The sequence below is a fragment of the Plectropomus leopardus genome, chromosome 1, assembly GCF_008729295.1.
Source record: "Plectropomus leopardus isolate mb chromosome 1, YSFRI_Pleo_2.0, whole genome shotgun sequence".
In the NCBI taxonomy this organism is placed as follows: domain Eukaryota; kingdom Metazoa; phylum Chordata; class Actinopteri; order Perciformes; family Serranidae; genus Plectropomus; species Plectropomus leopardus.
The window spans coordinates 10,715,446-10,734,651 of NC_056463.1; the positions used below are offsets into that span (position 1 = coordinate 10,715,446).

The following is a 19,206-nucleotide window of genomic DNA, read 5'->3' on the forward strand; positions in this document are numbered from 1 at the left end:
TAATAACGGTTGCTATTGACCGGGCCAGTGGAAGATCTACAACCGTGACGCAGGTCGCGTGTGACGCACGGCGTGGGGCGGATTTCCTGATCAAACGCTGCGAAAAATAAGCATCTCAGCGTTTTGTTCCTGCACACTCAGAGATGTTATAAATTCACGATTATGCAAATGATTTGACATTAAGGTTGCTTATTTCCGTTGCCGTTTCACTTGTGTGTTTAGGAGACTGCTGCTGCAAAAAAACTGATGGTTGCAGACATTTATTCCAAAAGTATCAATATATTTTTGTGTATTTACGTAAAATTCTTCATTAATTCTCAATTCTTTCGGCGATAGAAATATTTAAAATAGTCAAATTGCTTTCCTATATTGTTTCTACTGATAAATAAAAGGAGGAAAAAAAACATCTTAGAGCTAAACTCCATGCTGAAATGTCTTGATAAGATTGACACTTTTTGCAGTGTTCACCTCCTCTTCCTCCTCCCTCTCCTCCTCCTCCTCTGTGAACACAGAGGGGGCAGGTCTTGTTGTAGTGGGCTCTTTACAGCCTTGGCAGGTGATGCAGGAGCTCACACGGGGCTTGAAGAGCCTCCCTGCTTATCTGGTTATAATTAACGCGAGGTGACCTGGTTTCAGCACCGCTGCTCTTCAACAGCTCCAGTGCACGGCGGAGATTTGGCCAGCCCCTCCCCGCCCGGTGCGTCCACAGAGCGGCTACTCCAGGGCGCAGCCTCCGCGGCACTTTCAGCACCAGCGGCCGGCCGAAGCGGAGCGGAGCTGTCCACACATTCAGCACTTTGGCGGAGGGAACCAAAACCACGGACAGCAAGGCAGCCAGGACCCATCTTCGCCCCTGGACACTCCGAGACAGCTTATTTCAGGATGGCGACAAAAAACATCGGCCTTTTCTTCCTTTTCCAGCTTCTAGCCCTGAATGTAGTGAGCCAGATATCTGCCTTCCCCACACCTACAGCCTCAACGGATGGTGAGTCGCTTTTAACCATAAGATAAACATGCATTGTCGTAGTCTTGCAGCGTTAAGCATTTATGCAATAATATGTTTAATTGTACAGATATGTAAAAGCTGTTATTGGAGGCAGTCAGTGATTATTAAGGAGGATTTTAAAAACGCCACAAAGTGCAATAAGGTCACAACACTCTGCTAAGCACACATGGTGCCCGAAATGAAATAAAAAAGACACTAAAAACTAATTATTGACAATCCGATGCTTAAAAAAGCATTTGAAAACGCGTATCTGCAGAGTAACGAGGCTAAGTGTGACTATTACGCGTTGTGTTCACCTTGCACAGATCATAAGGGCAGCTGAGGGGATATTATTAGATTTTTTTAGTAATTTTCATATATTTTATATAGATTTTGTAATGTTTTGTGTGTTTCAGGAGCTTAGTTGTTTTATTCGTCTATAAACCTGTTGAATAAAAATGTTTCACAAAGCAGTGCCCTTAAAGTTCAGTCCCAGCTCAGCAGTGACTGGCGGGGTTTTTAACGACGCCTGGTCGCATGTTATGGCCGCTTGTGGTCTATTTTCGCCGCAGTTTAATCTTTTGTTTGATAATCCGATTATGCTCTGCCTCTGCGGTTCATGGTGAGTTGGGAGAGCAGAAACGGTCACACAAATGTGACAGATACAAATATATTAAAATAACAAGAAAAAATATTCTAGCGTTAAAATATTTTTTGACACTTGTAACAGAAGTAAATTATCTTATTAAAAATTTGTTTAATTTTTAAAAAAAATAATTTATTTATGTGCTTTTTACATTGTAACCTGCAAAATATGAGTCTACCCATTCATGATAAAGTCTACTTTTAGCCATGATTTTATGCATTTGTTTCTGTTGCAGATAAAACTGTGTACAATAGACAGTTGACAGAAGAAAGGCCACTACAAGAGCAGGTAAGCTTTCTTTCTCCATGTCCCATATCTAATTTCCTCATCCAATATCCGGCCAAACGGGCTTCATGGTCACTTGTCAAACAACCTTGGTATTAGCCCAGCAAACATTATTAATCAGAGCTTATATCCTGAGTGGAAATTATTTATTTAATGTTCGTCATTTCCCCCAGATTGCTGAGGCGGACAGCGTGAAGGCTGCGGTGCAGTCAGCTGGTAAGAGGAAACTTTACTGCCAATCAATTAATGACTTTATTTCCGTCTGCTGAGTGGGTTCATGTTGCAGCTCTTCCAGTAAAACAGGCTTCATCTGCACTGATAACAATTATTAGAAGAACCGTCACAATGTGTTCATTTTTACCACTTGCATTTTTCCAGTTTGATCATTTTGTCTCTGCTTCGTTTCAGAGAGCAAGCGTCCCTCTGCCTCCAAGGACGCAGAGTCAGAGCAGGACCTTGATGACTTCACTGTGCTGAAGTCACTGGCTGACAGCCAGAAATCAAAGGAAACCACTGAGGTGCCGCTCAAGAAGGAGGACCAGTACGTCCCTGATGAGTCAGACTCAACCAAGAGCCGGCGTTTGGCCGAGGACTACGACTCCACCAAGAATGGGATGGACTACGGCAAGTACCAGGGTACGCACACCTGTCACCATGCACATTGTCCTGACAGCAGGGATCCATTACTTAACGGGCCTGCAGGGTACAGGTCCAGGGGCCTTCACTTACAAAATGTCCACAAATGACCACAATGAGATACAAAGGAACTGCAAAGACACTCAACTTACTACAATAAATCAAAACACAACCACAAGGAGACGAAAGATGACTACAAGGCGAAACAAAATGACCAAAAAAACACATACAAAAAAAATACCTCAGAGACACAAAATGATCACAAAGAGATCCACACTACTACAAAAAGACACAAATCAACCACAAGGAGACACAAAATGACAAAAGGTCACTCAAATTAACGTGTACAGACCAGGTAGCAAGTCAAAATGACCACAAAGAGACACAAAAATGACTACAAAGCAACACAAAATGACTAAAGAAGACATAAAATTACCTCAAAGAGACAAAAAATTACCTTAATAAGGCACTCTTTGAATTATCACAAAGGTACCCAAACTTCCACAAAAAACACAAAACAACCATAAGGGGACACAAAGTTGCCCCAAAAAGGTGTAAAACAACAAAGTTTATGTTTTGATCTTATGTAGGAGAGGGAGTGGGGCCCTTTGCATGTCTGTGCCCAGGGGCCCATTGTCCCATAATCCGCCCATGCCTAACAGGCCACGTCCTGGCATTGTTTGTGTCTGACTCCTTCTGCTTGTGTGACCTTTGCCCCCATGGCCAAGGGCAGGCCTCATGCTGCGTGCTTTTGTCTCTGTCACTGGCAGGCCACCAGGCAGACATTTAAGAAAGAGTAGGCAGAAGAAACACGTGCATGTGATGGGGATAAGCAGGGACAGATAGAAAGAATCAAAGAGAGGACACGTGCATGCAAGAGAGAAAGATTATCCCGTCACCGTCAGACACTGCAGTTGTGAAACCTGTACCAGCTCCCTCTCTTCACAGGAGAGTTTTTGATGCATGGGTTATTTTTTGGACAGACACCGACCATTCATTTGATTATTATTATTATATTTGTAAGTTCACTCCAAATCCGATCATGCTGACTTAGATTTTGAACTTCAATAGATTTCATCAGCTCAGCACACTTTTCACTGCACATGCATGTAATTTGATATCAGGTCCAATCATCAGCATAAAGCAGAGTCTCTGAGGTGAGGTGACTCAGGCACAAAGCGCTGAGTGCTACACTTCATCGATTTGTGTGGTCAGCCCCGGCAATGACAAGCTGCTCGTCAGGTTACGCTACATCTAAATTTGGCAACCACAGTCTGGATTTAATTTCTTATTTCCTTTAGTGACACAGAAATATGCCCCCGTTTGAAGGTAAAGTACATCAGTGATGATTCAACATGCCAATTCGGGCAAAAGTATTCCGGCACTGCTTATTTTTATTGTGCGTGGCCCTGGGACTGTTATGTAAGAATCAAACTGTAACAACTGCACATTTCTTAGTCAGTAATGTGGATATAGATATGTTGAGTATGAGGGGGCGAGGACAAAATGATCTTTTTCCACTTATTGTGAGAGAAACTGTATTTCTAGATCCAGGTTTAACACATTTTTTTTCACAATAGAGAGAAAAAGAGGAAGTATGAGTGACGGACGGAGTAAAGAAGAGAGTAAACAGATTAAGAATTAAAGCAGAAACACCTTCTTTTAACAGCTTATAAGGACATTTAGAATTGTTAACATATGTGTTTTCTGTTCTCAGATGACCCGGAAAGTTTCCGCCAGGTTGACGGCACTCCACTAACTGCAGAGGACATTGTCCAGAAGATCGCAAACAAGATCTACGAAGAGGACGACAGAGGGGTTTTCGACAGAATCGTCTCAAAACTGCTCAAACTGGGGCTGGTAGGTTATGTGCGCCACTCGATTCGACGCAGCGTGTAACATGACATTTACTCAACAGGAACTCTTCTCTCTCTGCACCCCCTGTCTCCTCACCAGCTGGGGAAGAGATGTGTGAATTGCTTTGTTCCATGATTTTGGCTGTGAATTACTTTTTTGACACTCAATAAGTAATTTGGCGGCGTCCAAATTGCTCCCTGAGATGGTTTTCTCAGTGACAGTGATCGATATGTGATACAAAGAGGTTTATTGTCGAGACGTGCTGTTCTGTTCTAACACGTCCCGCTGCACATTTGTTATTTTACGGACAATTGTTCTCAGTTTGTTTCTTTGTCTTTGTGTAGATCACAGACAGCCAGGCGGATACTCTGGAGTACCAGGTGGCCGAGGCTCTCCAGGATCTCATTACCGAAAATGCAAAGAACAACGAGATCGAAGACGTTGAGAGCAACGACCAAGAGACCAGGGGAGAGCAGGACAACCAGGGTTCAGACGCAAACAAGGTAAAAACCCGCAAAGAAGTCACCATAACAATCAATAGCACAGTTTTCATCTCAATATCCCCCAAATAATATTATCATGACACTAAAGTCATGATACAATATATTGCAATTTTAAATGTTTTGCAATATACTAAGTATTGTGATAACATGATACATTCTGATTTATTACCTTTTATAACAGTTAGTCAGTTAAGAAAAAGCTTTAACAAAATTTTCTACATTATTATTATTCCTCTTTTACTATTATTCCTCTGCAACTTTTATGTTTTTCATTATGGTGGACAAATTTCCCTTTTTTCTAAATATTGAGGGATGTGTCTCCATGTGTCCACCCCGAAATCTACACTTATGATAACAATAATAATGACTAAAATAAAACAAAAAACTCATCTTCAGGACACGTGGGAGCCACCAAGGCGCCGGTACAATGAAGACGAGGATGATGAGGAAGAAAACGATGAAGAGATTGAGGATGAGGTGGACAGGGATGTAGAGGAAGACGGGAGTGACACAGCCGACAACACCTGGGACAAAGACGAGGGCAATGAGGTGAGCCCTGAAGACGGGCTCCAGGACCTGCAGTACTTCCCCAACTTCTACCGCCTGCTCAGGAGCCTTGACTCAGGTAAAAACAACCCACCCGACAAGGTCACTATGGCAGTTTAGATCAGAGGCGAAAAAACATCAGCGCTTCACAGCATCCTTCATCCAAAGATAGAAGTTCTCCACATCAAGAACAGGACTAGAGAGCCGTTGTTGTCATGGCGATGTTGTTCTCAAGGATGAGTCAGTGCTTGTTTTGGTTGCCTTTGTTTCCCTGACACATCTTAGGAAGTGCGGATGAAGAGCACACGTACACACACACACACACACATCACTAATTATTTATAATCCCATCATCATGACCCCCACAGTCAAGCACCATGTGGTAACATTAACACCATGGAAGCCAATTACCATTAGCTAAACATGGATGCTAGAATTTGCTCTCTGGTTTGTGCTGCAGATCAAGACACTCAGGAGAGAGAGACACTGATCACCATCATGAAGACTTTGATTGACTTTGTGAAGATGATGGTGAAGTATGGCACCATCACGCCAGAGGAGGGAGTGTCCTATCTAGGTAAGACATAACACAGCACGAGCACTGTGTATCTGTAATCTCGTACATTCAGCACCCGAAAAGGGAGGCGTAGAGTGCTGCAGTTTATTGATGACCTTGCTGCATTTATGGAAAATAATATAATGTAGTGTTTACTTAGGGCAGGGTAATAATTTCATGAAATTGTATATTTTTTAGTGTTCGTTTTTGACCTTGCAAATAGTCGTTTGACAAACTGTTCTTGATTAACGCTCCATTTATTAGCTTTTTTTGAACTTTTCAGTTTGCAGTCATGATGTGGTTGAAAGGTGCAGGAAAACGTCCCATAAGTCGATATAGTAGAGCTTGATTTAAGATTATTTTATCAAATTATTGTACACCTACTCTTTGCAGAATTATGATTACATGATTATATTATGGCCACTTTTAGACGACAACGGCCTTACTGAAAACGAAAAAGTCTTTCCTTTGTTTTTTGTTTTTTTTTTTTAAATCTGCGTTCGTATGATAACATTGTTAGAATGATCCTTGAGTACACTGATCCGCAAAAACAACCAAAACTGTTGTAGTATGCATGCCAGGCCAGTAGTTGTCAATGTGACTTTATAATGACACACCATAGAAGAACACCAGGTGCGGCCCTGATGTTACTGGTCTCACAGGATCTGCACATTACCAGTTTAAACAGCGACTGAACGGGTTGCGTTTTCAAAAGATTACACTCTTGAACCCAGTTTCAAAAGTTTGCCTTTTCAGGCCCCCAAAAACCTGTTGTCATGTGAACGAAAGGCCAAACCACAATAAAAACTCAATGTTTCATGCAAGAAGTGTTGCCATGTAAACTAACCCTATGTTAGTTTTTTACAAAATAATGTTATCTAGAGTAATATTTCCTAGCAAATGTTTACTTAACTAACAAAAAGGATGATTTTGTATTTAACTTGATAAGAGTTTTGCTGATGTAACACAGCTGGGGCCGGGGAGGCCATGACCTGACCTGATGTAAGCGGCTTTAAGAAGCCGTGGTGCACTCATTTTATAAGCTAAGGTAGTGGTATCTTGTAAAACTAGACAACCTGAGGCTGCATTGGTAACACCCTGATCAACATAGCTTGTTGGGAAATGTCTAAATCGTGCTTCAGAGTTAGGGGGAATTTTTGCAAGGGAACAACTGGCATGACCATTTTCAAGGGGGTCCCTTGAATTCTCACCTTAGGACATCTAAATGAAAATTGGCTCAATGGGTACACACGAATCTCCCCTAAACCTGAGAGGGCTTGTTCTCAGTAAATGTTTTGTTACTTGCTCGTTCAAAGTAAAGCTTTGTCTCTTTAAGAAAAAGGACAACCAGCCAAGAACAATGAATTGCCGAACATGTTCAAACAGATACAAAACATATTAAAACAGGTTTAGTGTGGAACTCAAAATGTTAACTGCAACATGTTACATCAGATAATTATTGACATAAACTATAAATTAAGAAACAAAAGTAGATCAGTATGTGATTCCTTAACTCGTATAGTTTTCCACTGGCCTATACACTTCAACAACATAAGCAAATTCCTGAAATTCAGTTATGACTTTTGCTTTTGGTGTGCCACCCCAAGATTTTCAGTGGCCACCCCTAAGAAAGATATCTTTGGCCATGAATTGCAGATTAAACAACAGGATGTGTGGTTTACATGTGGATAAAAGATTTTAAATTTACATTTCAATCCGTCCATTGCATTAGCCGCCAGTGTACATGCATTTATCCACCTTTGTGTTTTACGTATGTGCTTTTTTCTCGCGTTCTGTGTGTTCAACCGAGCTAATGTTCCCTATCAGCTTGTGCAGTGGAGTGTGAAGCCTGCATAGACAGATTAGTGTCAGGGGCACCCTGTATAACCAGGCTGGTTTTTATGGCTGGCCATCACATCAACGGCCAGTGGAAAGGTCAGCCACCTGTAAGGGACAGCTGTCATCTCTGAGTGCAAGCCTCGGCAAACCCAAACGTCTCTCTCTCTCTCTTTAAATCAATCCCAGACAGAAAAACAGAAGTGATGTGCTTTAATAACATGGGATGGGGTATAATTGTGCTTTAAAATCAGTTTGGTAGATGGAGTCTCATCTAGGACAACAAGCTTATTGCCATTATAGCGTTATGTGCCAATTATTCTCCAACAACTTAATGCTAAAATGGTGAAAAATCACCATCCTTAATTTCCAGAGCCCTTTATGATGTGTTCTAATTGCTTGCTTTCTCAATCGAACAGTACAAAAAGGGAAATGTATTAAATTAAAGATAAAATATATTAAACAGTGATACAGAACATAGGAAAGCAGCTAATGCTCACATATGAGAAGCTATAAACAAAGAAAGACAAGGCAGTTTCATTTGTAACACACATTTCGTACACCGGGGTAGGTTCAAGGTGCTGTGCAGAGAGATTAAAAACAGCATTACACAAAATTACAGAATTTAAAATTAAAGCACTATATCAAAAGTACTCATTATGTGGAAAGCCCCATCTCAGAATCATATTCATTATATTGTTGAATTATTGGTAATGTGTTCATCCCTTCAGTGTAGCTGGTAAAAGTGGAGTTAATTTAAATTGCTCTATATACTGTTGGGTGGGTACCTACAAGAATATATTATAACCTATTTGCAAATTTAAGTTATTAGTATGAAATATACATAATACATAGACGTATTGTTCATTTACTTTAAAAAGAGACTCATAGATCAGTAAAATAGTAAGCAAAAATAATTTCAAAGACCTAAAATGACAATAATACCTCTAAGGTTGTTTTGTTTTTAAAAGTATAAGGTTTTCAAATAAAAAGAAAAACCATAAAGTAAAAAAAACAAAAATGACCTTAAAAAGGCCTGAAAATTAAAGAAAACTTTAATTTTTTATGTATAATTATCCATTTTTTTCTTTAACATAATTTTAAATATAGTTTTGGGGAAACTTTTACCTATTTTATGGATCATTTTCTAGCAATCCTCTCTTTTTTAAAACTATTTTTTAGATCATTTTCTTTTTACATTTAAAAATTTCCTGCAATTTTTGGGACATGTGTTGCCAAGTGTTAGGTTTCTGGTTTTGTTGGACTCCAAAGCAGAGACTGATTCTGGTAGGTATGTATAAAAAGAGTTTATTGCACAACAAGAAAAAAACCAAACAACAAAAAAAGGCAGTGGAGGCAGGGAGCTGGCTGACTCGTATAAAAATCTCTGTTGAAGGCTGAGCAGACGGAAAAAACTCAAAGACACAAAGGCTGGTGAAATAGCGAGACACACAGGTGTACCTGAGCACACAGAAGAAACACTGTGAAATACAAAAAAAAAATCACAGGCAAAGAAGAAACACTGCAACTGGCAGCATAAAAGCCACCAGAAAATAAGCTACTCAAAAAAATCACTGAGAGAACACTTGAAAGAACAGAGAGCACAACCAAACTGCACAGAATTATCCGGCACAGTGGTGGTGTGAAGACAAGGCTCATATGGGCAGGTTGATGAGCTGAGTGGGGACAGGTGTGCCTCATCTGCTGCTGCTGGAGGGGCCAGCCACACACCCCGCCACACACACACGCCTTACAGGAGACAGGGGAGGGGGAGGGAGAGAGAAAACACACACGAAAACATACAACAAAACCAAAATCAAACAGAATCCTCACAAGTGAGTGTCAGTCAGTGCCAAATTGAAAAAGGTAGATCCTGAATTTGCTTTTAAAAATATCAAAGGGTCAAATAGCTTGTGAAAGGCAGATGAGCTCATCAAAAGAAGACTGATGTCGATCCAGGTTTCAAAGGGTTAACTAAACAGCTCTGAAATATAATTTGTTACAAACTAAAGCCGGTTTATAATGGTTATATGCCACTACACGAGCCGTATTGAAGTCTATAACTAAGGCTGACCTTCTGTAGGCTGTATAGGGATTAATTAGTCCTCCTCCAGATGACCTCCAGCAGCTCGTTATCTCTCCCAGCGGAACAAATGACCACTGCTGACGTTACACACCAGAACAAAACAGGCATGTACCATTACAAAAGACATGGGTTTCCTAGACAACACCTCTGGCTTAATGTCGTTTAGGTTGAGAGGAGATTATAGAAAGGAATCCCGCCATCGCCTAGCAACCACTTATTGCCCCCTCCCCACCTCTACCCCCCCTACAACTGGGCTGTGATGCTCCGATGACTCACCCAGGTACACAACTGAATACACAGTGCTGTCAGTCAACACTAATCGGGTGATACAGGCCCCGAGATAGATGGAGATGTAGAGGAAGAGAGTGGGGGAGGAAGAAAGATGGTGTTTATATGTGTGTGTGGGCAGAGTGAAATAATGGGCTTCCACTGCGCTACAGGTTGGAGGAGGCAGCTCGGATACACAGAAAGTGCAAGTGAGATGCTTAGATAAGAAGAAATGAAAGTGGGTGAACACAGATGAGGGAGGAAATTGTTTTGGCCCCTTAATGCTCAGTTACGGTGCTGAAATCAAGCCTTTCTGTTCTGTCTTATCTCTTTGTTGACCTTGTGTCCCAGCATCCAGACATCTAATATCCTGTCACCATGAAAAAGTCCCTTACCCCGATGACATGTGACGTCAATATGATGCCAGAAAGACATTGGACCATGTACATTTTTATTAATTTAATTTAAGGACGTTAAAGGCATTTCGTTTTATTTTAAATGTGTAACAATATTAGAGTTTCACATTGTGTGGATGTGAGCATTAAGACGTGTAAATGTCTTTAGGTTTTGCAGATATTGGGTTTTGTTCTCCATGTTTCACCACTAAATGTAGTTATTCTGCATCAAGATGACATTGGCATGAGACCTTTGGAAGATTTTTGATGCTTAACACAAGTTAAAACCAACAAAATATCAACGTCAATATTCTCTTGTCCTGATAGTGAATTTAAGTCACCCGACGTCACAGCCTGAATTCAAACAAATAGTAATGGCATTGGTGGCCTGCTAGATAAGATCTTGACCCAATCATAGACTGTGTAACTAATAGGATAAATTTCTGACAAATACTGTACCTTAATAAACATATATCCTTATAGCTGCCTATATCTACATTATAATGTGTTCAAAACTATGTCTTAAATGTTATAAGGGTGCATCCAATTGCTGAATATGGGGGCTTAAAGTAAAGTGTTACTGACATTTGATATGTAGGATGAAATTTCAGCTGATCTCTGGGTCGTGTGTTTTCCAGAACATCTGCCTCCGCTGTTTTTGAACATAATGTTTACCCCTCTGTTAATCCGGAGAGGATCAGATGTCACTTAATGTCAGTCTCTGAGACATATGATCTGTTTGTGTCATTTAGCTGATTTGGGGTCTTTTATGTTCTCTAATCTTGTTGTGACAGTGAAACCTACTGCAATATTAGTGGTAACACAGCCTGACTGTTTGGATAAATTGGGGATAAATTATCCCCATAACAGCTGTTTTTATACTGATTTTTTCCACTAACATTCAGTCATACATGAGTTATTGAAAATTATTCTGGAAAAGATTTTGTTCATTGCCGTCATCATACTCTTGAACCTCCTTTTTCTGTTAATTAGATGAAACCCTTTTCTCATGATAATCAGCCTCTGAGTCACACAGGCACAGCCTGGGATCATCAAAAGGTTAAACGTTTTTCATTCATTGTCTGCCAAGTGAACTGACATCACAGTGATGATCAAATCTAACGTAAATGTTTGACCTGTGTCGCCCACCTGCAGAGAACCTGGACGCTATGATCGCCATGCAGACTAAGAACAAGCTGGGCAAGTCTCTCGGACCTCCTGACTTCACTGGACCCAATGGTAAACGGCCTTGCAAGTTATCCCACAAAACTGTGTCAAAAATCAATAAAAGTATATCATTTTATCTGGCATGGTCAGATGTATTAAGTATATTAGGCTCTGAGGAGATACATATCCTTACACAAGTATATTTAAAATATTGCTTGTATGCGGTTCTAAATATGAGGATAATTTTGTCAACACATACACCAGCAGTAAACCCTCAATACCACGACCAGTGGTAAAATATATATAACTTACTGAATATGTGTGTGTGTATGTGTGCGTGTGTGTGTTTTTACTTAACTAACATTTTCAATGCAGTATTTTTATATGTAATAGAGTATTTTTACAGTGTGGTAGGAGTACTTTTACTTTAGTAAAGGGTCTAAATACTGCATCCACCACTGACCAGAACAAAAAACACAATATATAGTACATATAGGTTTGGGGGGGGGGTACATATTTCATTTTTAAAGGAATAGTTTGGCATTTTTGCTCATTATGCTCATATGCTTTTTGGTGGAGAGTTAAATGAAAAGCCTCAATACCACTCTCAAATATGTTCGTTAAATGTAAGGCTACAGCCAGTTGGTTTAATGAAGCACAATGACCGAAAACACGGGGGAAGGGCTAGCCTGGCTCAGTCAGAAGACACCACAATCAGCCTAGCAGCAAATTTAAAGCTCAACAAAATACATTATGTCCTCTTTATTTGACCTTTACAAAAAAACATAATGTACAGCAGAGTCCCCAGTCACTGCTCACAGCTCTCTGTAAAAACAGATTGTCATTTTTACACTTTGTACAGATAAAACAATGTTCATGGTGTTAATTTCTTTCTTTTTTTTAAGTATTGGAGATTTCCCAAAATGTACTACTACTGCTATAAATATCTCCACCAGCAACTAAGCAGTGGTTTTTAAAGCTCTGTGTGCTGTTTCTTTGCTGTAGGAAAAAACTTAGACGAGGACGACAACACCAAAGCTGAGGCGGCCAAGATGCAGAAGGAGTATGAGAACCTGAAAGACTCAACCAAGGAGGAGCAGCCGTCAACTGAGACCAGTCAGTCCACCCCCACTCCTGACGACCAGAGGAAACATTAATTGCTTTTTGTTTAATGATTTCATAATCTGATATAATTTTTCTTTCCATTTTGCCCCTCAAATATGCTAAACTGTGTGCCTAGATTGCATGACTTGTTTTTATTAATTTCTTTTGCATTATGATTTCATTGTTTTGTTTTGTGTCAAACATCCCAAATAAATGCCACATCAAATCAAACCACATCACTTCAATGAAACAAAGCATCATATTCATGCTACCTCAGTGACAGATTTTTAAGAAATGAGTTTAAATGTAACGGGCAAAACCATTTCAGACCTTTTGTTTTCGCTCAGCCAGGCTTTCAGGAAAAACACTGTGTGGTCCAGGCCAATAATAGTTAAGTCCCTGCTTGTCCCTGAAGTAGGCCAGTCCCATAACATTCACAGGAGAGCATGTCACAGCTGCCATTATTCTCTGTCCCTGTACGCTGCACTGTACCCACTCATCAGTCTAATCCACACAAACACACAAGCAGGCACGCACGCTCAGAAAAAGGAAAAACAAAACATAAAGCAGGATTACCACCAGGACTTTTATTTATCCTCAGCAATGGCAGCTAAACTCTGTGTTATTTGCCTGTAAACAGACTGCACTGAGTTGCATAATATGATATTATGGAAAAATTCAGGGCATGTGTTATGATCAGATTGAATCGGTGGTTATACAAAGATCTGATATTGACTGGTGGTTAATATTAACCTAAATCTCAAACTATAGATGCCATATACTTCCTGTAGTTGCCACTTTTCCACACTGAGTGTGTCTTTCTACGCCAGGGCCAGACAACAGTGTCTTATTGTGCTCCTTATTTAATATGAAAGACAAATCCTAGCTGTCAGCGTGCTCCCGTTGCTACAAAATTTCAAAGTTTAAGCATAAAGTCTTGCTTTAGGACAATTTTGTGCTGTAAATAATTGATGTCTAAGATAGCATTGTCTTAGTCTTCTGAGTGAATGTACGACAGCAGATTAATAAGGGAAAATTCACTTATTTCCAATACAAGCACGAGGAAGATTTTCATCTCTCTTTTTCTTCATTTTCTCTTTCTCTTACCAGGTCAACCTGGCAAGTCAGAGACTTATCTGGAGGCCATCAGGAAGAACATCGAGTGGTTGAAGAAACACAACAAAGAGGAAGGCAAAGATGGTGAGTCACACTCCATATTAGAAGATTTCTATTTCAACCAGTCAGTTTAAACAGCTCTGCTTTCTCCAGTCTTTGCTGACTTTTAAGAGCAGTGGAGGATATTCTTTTCGGGGACATAGGCAGAAAAACAGGCACCAAAACTGTAACAGAAACAATAAAATAAAAACAAAAAAAGAAGTGTATTAGAGAGAGAGAAAAAGAAAACGCAAATATATTCTGGGTCACACAACAAAAACAAGAGGATGAAATTAGAAAATTTGCATATGCTGTATTCTCTTATTGTTCTTTTATTTTTTTATTATTGCTTGTGAGCTAAGTTGTGTATTTGTTCATTTCTCATTAGATCTTTTTGATGGTAAATGGATATGCACTTGTATGGTGCTTTTCTAGTCATTTTTGACCACTCAAAGCGTTTTCACACTACGAGTCACATTCACACATTCACACACACATCCATAAAGTGGTGGGTGAGGCTATATTACACCTGCTACTCAGTTCTTAATCATTCATACACGATCACACACCAATGGCACAGCAATCAGGAGCTGTTTGGGGTTTAGCTTCTTGCTCAAAGATACTCATCAAAACACCAACCTTCTGATCAGTGGACACCCCACTCGATCTCCTGAACCACAGCCGCTCCTGTTCTTGTTAGTAATAAATACAATATATTTAAAAAGATCATTATAATCATAATTATGAAAAAAAGAATCATTTTTAAGGGGAATGGGCAGCAGGGGAACTTGTTTTTAGCACCAAATGTGCCAGATCCACAGACAGGTCCGAGGCAACGCTCTGAAAAAACAGAAAATTTGAAGCATCTTTTGTTAACATCAATTTGCAATTAAAATGAATCTGGGATACCGGGATAGATGCTTCACTCCACATCTCATGAATATGGATAATTCTTGACGAGTCTGTCCTAATTATTCCTGATACAGCTTCCTTGTTCAGAGACAAAGATCCATTCATGTATTCCCTCCTACCTGTTCCTCAGCATTTAGGATGGCTGTGTGCAATCGTGTGAAAAGGAGATGTAGACGTAGAGACAGAGCCTGGTTCATAATTAGCACTTCTATCACAAAAAAAACAAAAGAAGCTGTGAAAAGACCATCACATTTTAGTTGTCAGTGCTCAGATCGGAGAGTGTGCACTTATATTTACAGCCTTAGTGATACTGTAATTGTCAGCATTCATAAAGAAGCAGCATGTGACCCAGAAACTTCACCAGCATGCAGAGCTGTGAAAACAGTGCACCCGTCGAACAGGAGAGGCCTGCTGTTGGGCTCTCCACAGTGTAAAATCAATGCCCAGTGGTGCTTCATTAAACAGCAGAGAATGAAATGTTAATGAGTTCTCACTATTCAGGCCATCCGTCTGCGTCAGCTGTTGATCATCACAGCAGGACACGTCAGACAAAAAAACTTCTAGCACAGTGAGATTTATATTTCCTGCTTGTGTTCAGTGGCCTGGTCTAATCTGAGCCACCCATCAATGGGTGACTCAGTCACTGGTGAGTGAGAGAAACACTTAAAAGACAACAGAAATGACACTAAAAAACAAAGTTTGACCTAGATTCCTGTGTGCATCTTAAACATGGGAGAAAAAAAAAGGGCTGACACATGGAGCTTGAAGTGCTGCAGAGAAGGAGCTGAGGGGCTGTGAAGCAGCAGGGAAGTTTTGTTCGGTGCTCATCTCCGACCTGGCTCTATATAGGACACCTCATTAGCATTCTGGTGCGTGGAGTGGTTGTCTGGGACAACAGAGGCCTCCCCGCCTGCCTGTCAGTGATCTGGGTAGAGGAGAGAGACAGATAATGGTATCAGAATAGACAAGCTCAGACTGAACAGAGTCAAAATTCGCCCCCCAAAATCAACCAATTTTCCCGTAGTGGCACTCTCAGAAGCTAAAATGACACAATACTTTTCTCACGCACTTTGTACCACATTAAACCTCATCACTGCTCTCTATTTTCTTCTCTCTTCGGAAAAAAGTACAGCTGGAGGAGAACAAAAGCCTTTTCAACGAAAAAGCAGTGTCATAGTAACGGAGTGGGCGACGGGCCATTTATTGTGTTTACCAGAAGCACACATTAGGACAATCTCAGCAGACTCTCTGTGTGTGTTTAAATGTGTGCGTACGTGTGTGTTTGTGTGTACGCCCACACACTACACAGATTAGCCGGGGGAGCAGATGGACGTAGAAGCAACATCCTGGTTTCGCCTCTCGGCTCCTTGCAGGCAAGATTGAGGGAAGCAGTTTTGCTGTGTCTCTAATCACATTCAGTTAATCCCTCACACACGTCATGTGTGTCATCTTGCAAAGCAACTGTGTCCTGAGGCAAATTGCTGCTGTTAGAAATGTCATTAGGAAGTTGTTGCATGACTTCTTGGCTGCTGCCTCTGTCCTTCTGTTTTTCCCTTTATCCAGTCAGAACAGGGAGAAGAGGTGCAGCAGCAGCAGCTGTTTGCCTGCTCTCTGAAAGTCATTTGTTACCATGATGGATAATACAGAGTCAGGTTGTGGTCATCTCTAAATATAGCCACATCATGCTGCAGCCTTATGGTGCTTTGTGAAGTGACAATGAGCTGTCAAAAACAAGGTGAATACAAATGATGCTTCAAAAAAGGTATTTTTTAAAGGTGCATCAAGCGCTTTTAGTATCTGAGGGAACGTGGTTTGTTGGAAAATATTTCCTGAGAAGGCCCAGACACACCAAACTGACAGCAGCGGTAGTCTGTATCCATCATTCAATAAAGTGAAACCAGAAGACAGACAGGATGGATTCAAGATGCTAGTTAGCCAGTTAGCACCACAGATGTATAATAATAACTTGATACTAGACCCCAAAATGGCGACTAATGAGTCCAGTGGAAGTGCTCACCTGGCGCATACGCTAAAAAAATGTTTCTTACTGTCGGGTTTTTCTTCCGCGGTATGCCGCTCACTGAATATGCCCAGTAGTGTTTGTCCCGCTGTCCCCGCCAACGAGTTGCAACTCATCTCATAAACTTTACTTTGAGATGATGTCATGGATTTTAAAATCCTCTTTTGCGGCTCAAAGAAAGTTATATAAATATAAAACTTCCATCAATAAAATGTTTAATAAAGAGAGTCATAACTGACCATGTTTGCAGTTTGATGTGTCAAGAGACGTCTCTTTTGTGATGGATTTTTTGCTGCAATACTGCGAGTGGCCACTGGGAAAAACTGGAAGCAAGGCTGAGCTGTTTTTCCCGGGGACTTGGTTAGCAGCTTAACAACACAACCCGATACTGAAAGAACAGATTCAGTTTACCAAAAAAAAAATCTTATGTCTTACACCCTCTTGACTTTAGTTGTTTGCCAACACCACTTCAGTTTCTCTCTTTGTGTGCTGAGGTGAACCACTAATCTGAGAGATAACAGTCAACGATGTGCTTCACCACCTCTAATGCTGATTCAACATACTGAATCTGCTGTATGGTGCGGGACATGCTGCAAAAACAAGATCAAAGGTCAACTGCCAACTTGGTGTGTCAGGGCCCAAAAAAATATTTTGAAACTGAAGAAAAAAATAGGGAGTGCTGCACTGAGTCAAGATACTAGGTGCTAGTGATAGTAAAAAATCAGGTGCTCTTCAAGGATAGGTCAAGTAGTCACATTAGGATAGAAAACAATGACTGTCATACTTACTTAATGTTGAAGTCCATGGGGTTTGCAGTCCAAAAAGTATCCATGGCACTTTGATTGTCAATAAAATCTTTTATTAACGCATGGACTTTATTACTTTGATATTGAATTGAAAATTAGGACTCATTTCATTGTAAGAACTTAATGTATCTCTCTGTGATCTTTTGGCCTTCTTATTATGTATGTGGTTTCTTCTTAACCCAGACAAACATGCTAACTCTGACCTTAATCCTCCTTGATAATGAACCACCGCACCAGCTTATGTCTTGTTTGGGTGTGCCGTCTTAAGAAGTTTAATGTCTGATCTATTCAGCCGACCATCTCAGCCTCAAGAGTTTCCTCTTCGACCTCTCAGATCATAAATCAATCCTTTGTTTTAATCTCTGTTTCCAGATTACGACCTGTCCAAACTGAAGGACTTCATGGACCAGCAGGTGGACTCCTACATTGAGAAGGGCATCATTGCCAAAGACGAGGGTGACACCATCAAGAGGATCTACAGCAGCCTGTAACATCCTCGCCCATCCTCCTACCGACCTCTGGCCTAAACAGAACTGAGTCTGACATAAACAAAACCCTGACGACTTAAAGTTATTTCCCATGGCATGGTAAAGTATATACTGTGTATTCAAAACTACCTGCTTAGGGGAACTTGTATACCCTCCCAGACATTCCCAAAATGTATCAAGATAAGGGATTTCATAATACTATCAACAAAACAGTCAAGTGATTCTTTACAGCTACCTAACTGATTGCATTTGCACGCCAGGATCGCAGAGTAATAATCACTAGAGAGAGAAATCAAAGTATTTTATGTAACCAACTCACACGTCCAACTAAATGCTAGCATTTACTCCAACCTGACTCCTGTGGGAAATGAATGTTATGAGAGTATGATGCTGTAGCTTTGTCATCAATTGTTTCCTTTTTTTTTTGCAACAAAATGCACATATATCAAACTGTACCCATTCTGTGTAACCTGTCTTAGCCTATTATATTCCTTTTTTTCCAGTGTATATGTGAGATCTTAATGTATTCTTGCTTTTTATTTTACCAAAAATATATTTGTTGTGCATCATGTCAGTGCCCTCTGTACTCCTGCTATGTTCTGCTGTAATTCTTTGGGGGCCCACTAGGGGGCCACGTTTGTATCATCAATTCTCTCTGCATGTCTCTGTGAGTTCAACATTTCCATCTCTGTAGAGACTCAAGATAAGTATTTTTAAATGTAAATATTTGTGATTTTTTCCTAAAGTTTAAAAGCAATTAAAACATTGCCTTTTCTTTATCTGTGTACTTAAATGTGACCACGAAGCAGCACCAATAACAGACATCCACATACCAGAGGTGAGGACTAGAGTCACGTGACGTGAAATCAACTCAACTGGACAAAATAATAATAATAATTAAAAAAAAGAAGACTAGTAACTTCACTTGGACTTTAACACCAATGATTCATGACTTT

The 19,206-nt window shown here is 40.3% G+C and overlaps 1 protein-coding gene across 2 annotated transcripts; it reads left to right on the forward strand.

Moving 5' to 3' along the window:
• The first annotated feature begins 537 nt into the window (after window positions 1-537).
• scg3 (secretogranin III) lies at window positions 538-19,027 on the forward strand. Of its 2 annotated transcripts, none has more exons than XM_042492228.1 (12): window positions 538-985; window positions 1,867-1,919; window positions 2,090-2,132; window positions 2,325-2,552; window positions 4,270-4,412; window positions 4,754-4,912; window positions 5,309-5,537; window positions 5,919-6,035; window positions 11,754-11,837; window positions 12,771-12,881; window positions 13,980-14,069; window positions 18,135-19,027. In XM_042492228.1, exons 1-12 carry the CDS (start codon window positions 883-885, stop codon window positions 18,251-18,253), a joined length of 1,479 nt encoding a protein of 492 aa, XP_042348162.1. In that variant the 5' UTR covers window positions 538-882; the 3' UTR covers window positions 18,254-19,027. The 2 variants fall into 2 exon arrangements, with proteins under 2 accessions (XP_042348162.1, XP_042348169.1); XM_042492235.1 differs by having other exon boundaries at window positions 2,325-2,540.
• The last annotated feature ends 179 nt before the right edge of the window (window positions 19,028-19,206 follow it).